Consider the following 11,477-nt stretch of genomic DNA (forward strand, 5'->3'; position numbering starts at 1 on the left):
TTTACTGAATACATATTTAACATGGTTTTCCCATCAAATAATGCCATCTAAGTGCAATATTTCCTTTACATCTGTGGCATGAGTTGCCTGCTTTGACCTCCTACAATTCTTACTTTGTAGTATTGATATTTACACCCTGGTTACAAAAATATTTAGTCACTTCAGATTTCCCATGTGTTGACGAATGAGTTACCTTCTCCTTGTTATCTCCATAAAACAACAGAGAAGTGTCATCAATATAAGTAATTACATGGGACTTATAAGTTGTACAATATCATTTAGACATACATGAGAAATAGAAATAGTCCCAGTTTTGACACTTACGATACATGCCACAGTTCTGTTTCTGGCATAGACTGTAAGTTGAATTTTCTCACCCTATTTTGATAGCTTATGTTCGTGCATTGTTTACAGTTTTAAGGTATGTAGGTAGGAGTAAAACAGATACGTGTCTGACATTGCGTGCCCTCAGTTTCTGTAAAAGCAGTGCATGGTTTAACAGATTGAATGCCTTTATAAGATCTAAAATTTTGCCCAATGTATTCTTCCCTTCATCTAGATAGTTATAGACTTTGTGCAAAAATCCTGTAACAGCTGTTATACTGCTGTGTTTTTTTAATCTATGTTGGGTTTCTGAGCAGAGAAGGCACTTGACACCACAATTGACAAGATTTATAATTGGTGTAACCAAAGTGTTAACCCAGTTTTTAATTAATTTACTGTGCAAGGACCATCCTAAACACTTGAGTGGAACTGTAGAATCATTTTGCTCATCTCTTGTTTTATTACTTCCTAAAATTTAAAGCCCTTTTCTATTGTGTACCAATGTACAGAGTTGGTAAGTGGACCTGTGTTTAGAGTTATAGCACCAGTTGGTGAAATAAAGTGCCTGTTAGGAATACTATAAAAAGTAGTTACACCATGCTACCTCTTTCGTAGGACACTTCTCCAAGATACCCATATACTCTAGAATAGTTTTTTGATCTGCATGTCTGATATTCATTGCTACCCATTTTGTGTTTTTACCTGTTTTACGGTATTTGTTTATGAGGTGCCAGAAGGTGTTTCATACACTTACTGGCTGTGCTGTTGATTGGACTTGTTTTCCAAGATTTAGGGGTTCTGATTTCTTGGTACTGATATTTTTTCTTTGAAAATATACATTACAGATGACTTATACAGTCTGTAGACATTATGGATATTCTGTGTGAACTTCACTAATATAGATGTTAGTTTTTTAATCTGACCCTTTTTCAACTGATTGAGAGTCAAGTATGTTGTTATTATTTTAATTGGACAACAAGAGTCAAAATGCCTCTACAGAATTGTAAAGCATTCGTCACATTTACTATTTTATCCTTCTTAGTGTCAGACACTGTCCCAGTTCTCTGTAGCTAGTATATTTTTGACTGTTATCATGTTTGTAGTGTTTAGGATTTATTTATGCTGAATTAATTTTGTGATTTCTGGAGGACCGGCATTTAATTAATCAGTTTGCTGGAAATAATAATCAGAGTAATGGAATTATATGTTTCTGAACTTAACAGCATTTTTATCATATTTGCTGGTTATTAAATAGGGTATCTTGCTGGAAGCTATATGTGTTATCCTGATGTTTGAAGTTAGTGCAAATCACCCTTTACTGTAAGGTCATTGGATCGAGTTTGGCCAACTATCCTATTAAGACTGTTGAAGAATTTAACCAACTCTCCATTTGGTGGGTGATAGATACTCATCAGTTTGTGCTTCATTGTGTTTTTTATGAAACCTTCAAGTGAACCTTCTCTACAATTATGTCGCTGAATATTGAACGTGAACAGCAGGTAAAGTGGAAACCTGTCTACACAAGAAAATAAGAGTCATTGCTTGATACTAAGAAAATAAAAGTCACTGCTAGACAGGTCCACCTGTAAGGTTAACACTGCATCCAACCAGTAGGAAGTTCTCACATCCTTGTTGCTTGAGCTCCCTCGGCACCTTTTTCAGATGTTTCAGCCTATTCTCTGGGTGAGGTTCTGCAGCAGCATGACAACTGAGCCTGAGAACTGTTAGGTTTTCTCCAAAAAGCTGATAGAAAACAGTGATCTTCACTACCATTTTATACAGAGCCCTTGCATGCCTAAGAGGCTGTAAAACATTTTAGGTTATGGTTGAAGATCACGTCTTCACCCAGTGCACCAACTGTCAACTGCTGATGTTCACATGTTCACAATTCTGGAACAACTATCTGCCAGTCCAGCTGAATCCACTGCAAGGCACCGATGTAGTAGGGTTCTATGATGAAGCCACTGGCTGGCCCAGGTTGTATGTACCTCCATCGCAATGCCACAACGTATTCAAGTCCTTGCATGGACTAAGTCATCCAGGCAACTACAACAGGAGAGCCTTGATGACACAGCCCTTATATGCCCTAGTGTGCAGAAAGGTTGCTCTTCATTGACCCAGGAATGCGTCCTGTACTAACTGCACCTCTCAAAAACTTTGTTACTTCCAAGACATGTATTACTCCCCCGCACAGGGGTCTTGTTGACTCTTTACTAGTTTCTCACAACTTCCGCTATTGCCTGAGAGTCATCAACATGTTCATGAGATGGCTGGAAGTTTTACCACTGCAAGAACAAACATCAGAAAGCAGGATCCATGTCTTTAGCTTTGTTTGGATAGTGCGTTTTGGCTGCCCAAAACAAGTGACATCCGACCAACATCACCAATGGGAAATGGTGTTCTGTATCATGGTGTGATTGTATGACTTTCACCTCAGAAGAGTGACATCACACCATGCTGTTTCTGATGACATGGTAGAAAGCCTTCACCATTTACTTAATGTTCTGCGATCAGACCTTGGTGGACACACACACACTAGTAATGCTTGGAGTATGGAATGTGCTGAAGGGCTGACTAGTGTCTGTGGCAGATCTCATGTACAGCAAGCCTATGCAGTTGCAGATGAGTTCCTTCTTCCATCTGTCACACCTGCCTACACGATACCTGGATTCATTACAAACATCCATAAGGTGATGGAAGAGCTGCAGTCTACATCTGCCTGATACCACAACAAACAAGCTATATTTGTAAAGTGTCCGCCATAGGTGTTACACAAGTAAACAGCCCAGGTACAAAGAAATGAACAAAGTTTATTTGAATGTAGAGAAACATAATTCAACTTAATAATGACAGATCATGGGAATCATGAAACAAACTGTTGTGTACATAGTTCTGAGTAGTCAGCGCGTACACAACTTTCCCAATAGAGCGCGCCCCGCTAAGCACAACAGCACAGGCGCAGTGCTCGTCCGTCTCCGCACTACGAGATGGCGCTGTCTTAGAGATGGACCAAATTCTGCTTCCGCCGATCCGTGTATTAATATGTAACGCAGCCAATGAGATTGCTGCTAACGTAGAACCTTTTCTCCTCGCGGATCACAGTCGCGCAGTGATACCTGAATGCGCGAGGTATTATAACGAGTGTACAGACCTCCGATTAGTCAGTCTGCATTTGTTTGCACCAGTCTGTACCAGTCTGCATTAGTCTGCATTTGTCTGTACCAGTCTATAGTCAAGTTTCAGTCTGTGCCTAATAAGATTATCATATTCCTGTACATAGCCATGAAGAGAAATGTATAGACACTCTGTCAAGTATCAGAGATATGTGAGAATAAGATGAACATACCAAGACCAAAGGAACTTTAGATTGTCCATTGTAAACAGCATCCAGAATCAAGTTACGTAATATCTATGCCTTTTTATTATTTTAATAAATGTGTGTGAAAATTAATCAAGTTCTGTTTAAAGTTGGTCACCATCAATCTGCTACTCTAAGCGTGCAAGTGGCATTTCTATTGTCTGACCTAACGGCAGAAGATAAACACGCCACAATAAGACCACGAGACATATTGCTGACACCCACCTACTTCATTAGAGTGACAAGTCAAATAATCTGATGGTGTGTGTACCGAAGTTCTTACAGTTCGCACACCACACAAACTAAACTCACTTGGTTAAGCACAAACAGTCTTTCAATACTTGGAAGGAGAAAACAAAGTGTTATAGTTCTGAACTATCTTAGTAAAGGAAAAACCCACATGAAGTCAACTGAGTAGGACATAAAAATAGTTCAACTGTGTGGTAATGAGGAAAACAAAGTGATGTACTAAGCCTTGGCTCTGAAAGATAGGAACCCAGCTCTGATCATAAATTGTTAACACACTTCAGATAAACATTTTTGGAGTAAAGCTCTTGAGTATCTTAGAAAAATAACTAAGTCTGTTCAAGGTTCACAACACATTTATGATAATGGCAAAGTCCAATAGAATCTAAATCTGACAACATAGCCGGCAAGAAGCTGTTAGATTCCAAGTTTCAAAGAAGAATGTTCTATGTCCGGTGAGGCCAAAAAACTGGCAGTCTCATAAATATTATGAAATCAAGAATCAGTCTTTCTGTCAGGGCCACAGGTTTTGTAAAGAGGCCACACTGCAGGATCCAGAATGAGGAGACTGTCTCATACAGTGATACCAGCGTAGTGACAACCCCAGACTGAGATCCTGATTGTGATAATGCAGTAAGCATCTGGCACCTGGTCCAGGAAGCTCCCTCTGTGGGAACTCACTGCCCAGGACCCATGCATCACCCTAAATACAGCCATTGGTGCCAGGATATATTCAGTCTTGCTTCCTGTCACATGGCTGCTGTAAGATATAGGTCTGTGGTGCTAGTGACCTCTGCTGGAGCTTTGGTCACCATCTGGCAATTGTGTGTGTCACGATAGCCCCGAATATCTTCTGCAAGGAAGCAGGCTGCCTATGTAACTGGGATATAGTTTGTGTTGTAGGCTGGGTAAGCAAAAGGCCTAACCATAGCAATTTGTTTTCACAGACATAACAATGAACACAGCAGTATTGGCTGTTGACAATGCAAAGGTATGTCAGCTTCAACTCGTACTTGTAATATTTATAAATCATAAGTACAGACAAGCATTGTCATCGTGCCTTTCAAAGTAACAAACCTAATAGCCAAGCTGTCTGTTGACAGTGACAGTCAAAGTCATAAATCCCTTGAAGAAAAAAAATTCCTAGCAGTTGGACGAAAGCTCAAGTCACATCCATCTAGAAGAAGGGCAGCAGAACTAACCTGTTCAAGACAAACAGGTCTGTTTGCCGATCTGCCCATGCAAGCTGGCTCATGCTCATGCGTCAGCAGTGGGCAACCAGACGGTGTAGGGCGAGTGATGAAGGGTGAAGGGGACTGGAGCGGAGGGATGTATTGGAGAAACTCATCGAGGAGTCCATTCTACGACCACTAATGTTAATTCTATGGAGATATATTGCTTTGTGGTGGTTAATTACTCCCTTTCATTGCAAATTTATTTTCTAGACTGTTGCAGTGATGAGAAATGACAACAAAATGAAACTTAAATTTCTTTTAATTGATGAAGTGAAGAACGTGGCACATCTAAGTATGAAATGTGACATTTCTTACGATTGATGCTGCGTTATGATGAATATCATTTTCAGATGATTTTCATGATCTCCTATTTTAAGCTTTTAAGTTGAAGTGTGTCAGTGAGCTTCTGAGTTTTCATTCTCATCATTGTGGAAAGCAGTTACTCATATGAGTATGTAGGTCCAAACATTGATGTAACTGTAGCTGCACTTAAAAAGTCATGGAAATTTATGTTGAGGAAAATTTTCATACAAATCTTTGAGAGTTATTTTATAATGAAACTTGTGATGTGGCTCTGTTTGCTGATCTACTCATGTGAGCTGGCTCATGCTCGTGCCTCAGCAGTGAGCAACGGGCTGGTGTTGGGCATAAGAACAGTGGTTGTGAAAAGATTCAACCACAGGGACCAGAGGTGAATGTCATGCCTTGTCAATTACAACTGATTTCAAATTGCTGCTGCCAGTGAATGCAGGTCCATCTCAAGCAGTTTTTGAGCAAAAACTGTGAAGGGAATTGTGTGCATTGGATATTTGGAGTTGTGTACCTTGCAAAAGGTCATTGCTCACAGCAGTTTATAAAGTTGCATGTTTTCAGTGGGCCAAACAATAACAAAAATGGTCAGTACCTGACTGGAGAAGTGTATTATAGTCAGACAATTGGTGACTATGTCGCTTTTCAAATTATGTAAGGTGAAGTGCACCAGTGACCCAATGAAGCATTTAATCCAGTATGTGTGCAGAGTGTAGTTCAGGGTGGAGGTGATTCTTTATTATTATTATTATTATTATTATTATTATTATTATTATTTTCTTGATATGTGGTGGCCCACTCATTCAGTGTACCGTGAACATGAATCAAGAAGTTTATTTCATTCTTGGTGACCAACTGTTGCATTTTCTTCTACATCTTTTCGATGAATATGCTGTGGACATTCTCAGTTGTCACCTTCCAAGTTGACAGTAGCTGTGTCACAGGGCTGCACCCACATGTTCCTGGTTTGATAAACATGCAGGCACCCTATAACACCTCGACTGGCCTGTTAAATCACTCAGACCGAATCCCATGGAATATGCATGGAACTTTTGGAACAGCGGGTGAAATGTGGTGTTGAACGTCCCTGCAGTCAGGTAGCTCTATGGGATCTAATCATCAGTGTGTGGCTTGAGCTGAATGTGGTATGCCTGAAGGAATTAGTGGACTTCCTTACTCACTAAATTGTGGCCATTATCAAGGTCCGAAACTCCTGAGTGTGACTGATCTTCTATCAAAAGTGCTTATTTGATACTCTAATAATCAACATGATTAGTACAGGCTGTGAAGGATAAAAATTAGATAAACTTGGATGAATTATCCTTTGCTGTTTCAGGTTTTGGAAATTAAATCTACTGATCCTTGCAAGATACAACTTTTGGATTAGTGCAGTATTACATAAGGTAAGTTTGTTGTGTGAACAGATTTTTGCAGTAAGAGAAGAGACAATTTGTGTAAAACTAAAATTTTGAAACTTACTGTAAATAACAGTGATATATATGTGTGTGTGTGTGTGTGTGTGTGTGTGTGTGTGTGTGTGTGTGGAGAGAGAGAGAGAGAGAGAGAGAGAGAGAGGGAGAGGGGGGGGGGGGCTTAGTATTATGAACTATCTAGTTCCTGTGCATATGATTTATTTAAAGCTGTTCTGTATAACATTTTTGGTAAATAGGGCATTGCACATGGCACTAAAATATGAATAAGAAAACATTATGATTTATCAGCATTCTGTTCAAAAGGAACCTTGTTCAAGTCCCAGGTTAACAAACAGAACACTTTTGTTTATTACAAGAGCTCTGTAAAAACGTAGTCTATGTGCACTGCACCTAAAAGTATTATTTTCTGTTGTTCTAGTAAATGGGAGTCTTATTAAGCCCACCAGATGGAAGAGATTGAAGGTACTCACAATTGTACTGTTAGAGTTGTAAAGTGTCACACAGAGATACTCTGGAAATTCAGATTGATGTCTTTAGGTGGTGGATTCTTCTCATGGAAAGGGAGTAGCTACCGTATATGGGAATTGTTATAGTCAGGGAATTATAAGAGTGGAGAAAGGAGCAGTAGCATTTCAGAAACTGTGTTATGGCTAGGTAAAGGCAAATTTCTTATGTATGGGGACAGGTAGAAAGAGTGAGAACACATGGTGAGGTTTGAAGGTGCATCAGTACTCAATGCTTTGTTTATGGTTGTACACAGTGGCCAACACTTTTTTTTCCAACAGTCTCTGCCACTGTCATTAACACCAAGTTTAGACAATTTAGCACTTGCTGAAATTGGGTTAAAGCCAAGTACAGAGCAGAGAATCTTGATATATTGTCTTTCTTAGTGCAGAATATTTAGCCTGTGCTCCTCTGTAACAAAGTAAATGACTGTCTTTGTCATCATCATATAACAACTTCGTATATGATTAGGTTTATGCAGTGCTCCAGAACAAATAAACTGAAAAATTGCAAAGGGCCTGTGCCAGAAGCTGTACGTGGACATATGTTTTCATATAATAGTCACTCTTCCTTACATTTTGGTTTATTCCCATTTGTTTTTCTGTGAACACTGGCATTAACAGTTTTTTGTTAGCGTAAAAAGTGCTGTAAGGAACATTCTCTGTTCATCTCTGAAGCTGCTAAGTGAGATTTATTTATCTTATGTTCATATTATAAAAATTTTAATTGTCGGTGAAAAATGGTCAGAATTGGATTGAAAACAGCATATTCTCTTGGTCACTGAAATTATATATGAGTTTGCAGTGATGCCTAGAAAAAATTATTTTCTGTTTCACAACTTGTAGTAATTCTTGCAGTTGGCTATGTAATGTTACTAGAAATTGGTTATTCAAGGATATTTTCAGTACATCATATGCACCTTGCCTCTTAGCCTAATCTTTCTGTGAGTTCTTCCTGAAAAACAATTCTTTCTTGTTATGGATTTTCTTCATAAAGTTTATCAGCAGTTAAATATTTATCAACTGAAATCTGTTTCTTATTCTATCTCTAATGACCTTGTGACAGATAGAACATTAATCCCATACCTTCCTTTCTACTTCCCCTCTTTTGCATTATCATTTGAACTATGTCACTGATTATGAAATACAAACTTCAGATCTTGCTATTGTCATTAGCAGCCTTCTGAATGCCCCTTATGATGTTTTCTTTCACATTTTGCATGGTCATACCATCTTCCTCACAAACATAAAAGTGTTTACAATACATTTTGGCTGCAGTTTTGCTTTTCGAATGCAGAGAACATAACCCAACATGAACATGCAGGACTTGATTTTGTTAACTGCAGTACATGCAGGAATGAAGTCCATGATGAAAAATCATCTTTTCTCAAATTTATTTTAGCTTTACTCTGACTTTGCAAATGTTGCTTATAGTTCAAATGTTAATCTCAAAAGATGCTCTATTGTGAAGTTACAGACATATTAAAGGCTGAAAGGTCCCATATATTAACATTTGTGAAAAATTATTTAGTGAAACTAAGTTTGTAGAATTGTGTGCTACCTTAATAAAATAAACAATCACATTTTGAAGGACTTACACAACCAAGCTCAGCTTGCTTTGTTGTCAGAATACTACTTATTTTTAATATTTATGTGCTTGGTGGGGAGGAGAATAGTTACCAGTACTGAAATTTATCAGAAAATTGGTACGAATAACTAAGATAACTAACTATAATTTTGTGTACAGATAGGTGGAGGGGCCTCTTCATGACTGAACACATTTATATACTCATACCAATGATTAGCTTGTCCAGTGGAAGACCACTAACAACAAAAGTCAATTTTGACCAGATTAAATTATAAAGTATTAGTGCACACTGTAGGAAAATAATTTTATTGCATTTTTGCATCCCTCTTTAAATTTTGCATTTTCTGACATTAAAAGACTAACACAAAGTGGAAACTGCATTCTAAGTAGTTTCCGAAGAGGAAAAGAAGTGTAAACCACAAGTCACAGCTTCTATAAATGAAGATACAAATGCCTATTAGACCACACTATTGGAAGGTGTGTTGCAGAATAAACCTCCATCTTGTGTTGTTACACACCTGCAGTTGTGTACATGGAGTAAAGGGTTCATTAACTGTCTTATAACATACACTAATATACACTGAAGTGCCAAAGAAACTGTTATAGTCACATGTATTCAAATACAGAGATATGTAAACAGGCAGAATACGGAGCTGCGGTCAGCAACACGTATATAAGACAACAAGTGTCTGGCTCAGTTGTTAGGTTGGTTACTGCTGCTACAATGGCAGGTTATCAAAATTTAAGTGAGTCTGAACATGATGTAATAGTTGGTGCATGAGTGATGGGGCACAGCATCTGCAAGGTAGTGATGAAATGGGGATATTCCCATACAACCATTTCACGACTGTACCATGAATATCAGGAATCCGGCAAAACATCAAAGCTGTGACATCACTGTGGCCAGAAGAAGATCCTGCAAGAACAGGACCAATGATGACTGAAGAGAATCGTTCGGCATGACAGAAGTGCAACCCTTCCGCAAATTGCTGTAGATTTCAGTGCTGGCCATCAGCAAGTGTCAGCATGTGAACCATTCAACAAAACATAATTGTTATGGGATTTCAGAGCCGAAGGCCCACTCATGTATCCTTGATGACTGCACGACACAAAGCTTTACACATCACCTGGGCCCATCAACATTGAATTGGACTGTTGATGACTGGAAACATGTTGCCTGGTTGGACAAGTCTCATTTCAAATTGTATTGAGTGGATGGATGTGTATGGGTATGGAGTCAGCCTCATGGATCCATGGACCCTGCATGTCAGCAGGGGACTGTTCAAGCTGGTGGAGGCTCTGTGAAGGTGTGGGGCGTGTGCAGTTGGAGTGATATGGGACCCCTGATACATCTAGATAAGACTCTGACAGGTGATACATATGTAAGCATCCTGTCTGATCACCTGAATGCATTCATGCGTGTCCAGTGTGCATTCCAACAGACTTGGGCAATTTCGTCAGGACAATGTGACACCCCACACATTCAGAATTGCTACATAGTGACACCAGGAACATTTTTCTGAGTCTAAACACTTCTGCTGGCCCCCAAACTCTCCAGACATGAACATTATTGAGGGTATCTTGGATGTCTTGCAATGTGCTGTTCAGAAGAGATCTCCACCCACTTGTACTCTTACAGATTTATGGGCAGCCGTGCAGGATTTGTAATGTCAGTTCCCTCCAGCACTACATCAGACATTAGTTGAGTGCATGCCACGTCGTGTTTCGGTACTTCTGCATGCTCATGGGGGCCCTACATGATATTGGGCAGATATACCAGTTTCTGTAGCTCTTCAATGTAGAATACATATGCTAAGTAATTATCATAGACACAAAATTAACATTAATGGTTTCCTGTAGTAAATGTTTTTGGAGGGAATACCTCTTAGCAATTCTGCTTCATAGTGCATACACGCGTGCTTCCCAGGTACACAATGCTCTTCGATTTGCAAACTTTTAGGTTTTTTTTCACACAAAATTTGTGCTTTATCCACCTAAGATTTGAGTATTACAATGTTTTGACATTATATTCTACTTTCATGCAGTGGCCATTAAGTGTGGAAAGTGCTGGAATTGCTTCAACATCTACTGTTAAGGAAGGGCATGAAAAAAGTGCAGTACAGAGCCTCCAGTATCTTGTGTGTCTGTACAATGATATTGAAAAACTGATAGAAATGCTTCCTAGTCTCCAGAGCATTGTCATGAGCAAAGCAACACAAATGTCACAAGAAGCTCAGAAAATATTTGAAAGTAAGTGTTAAATTTATATACAGGTAACCTAATATAGTATTTATAATAATATAAGGAAAAGGAAAGAATGCTACTCATCGTAAAAATGACACATTGAGTTGCAGACAGGCACAATGAAAAGACTGTGAAACATTTAGCTTTCAGCCAGTGTCCTCTTCATAAAAGAAAACACACACCTCATGCACAGATGACCGCCATGTATAGCAGCTTGGACCAGAATGCATTCCAGTG

General features: G+C 38.9%; 1 protein-coding gene across 1 annotated transcript in view; it reads left to right on the forward strand.

Moving 5' to 3' along the window:
- LOC126183810 (conserved oligomeric Golgi complex subunit 2) overlaps positions 1-11,477 on the forward strand; it is an 85,124-nt gene that overhangs the window by 48,221 nt on the left and 25,426 nt on the right. The window contains exons 8-9 of the mRNA XM_049926057.1: positions 6,809-6,875; positions 11,042-11,246. Of these exons, the coding sequence (XP_049782014.1) occupies positions 6,809-6,875; positions 11,042-11,246 (272 nt within the window). The remainder of the gene's footprint in view (positions 1-6,808; positions 6,876-11,041; positions 11,247-11,477) is intronic.

This window comes from Schistocerca cancellata, chromosome 4 (assembly GCF_023864275.1).
Source record: "Schistocerca cancellata isolate TAMUIC-IGC-003103 chromosome 4, iqSchCanc2.1, whole genome shotgun sequence".
Taxonomy (NCBI): Eukaryota; Metazoa; Arthropoda; class Insecta; order Orthoptera; family Acrididae; genus Schistocerca; species Schistocerca cancellata.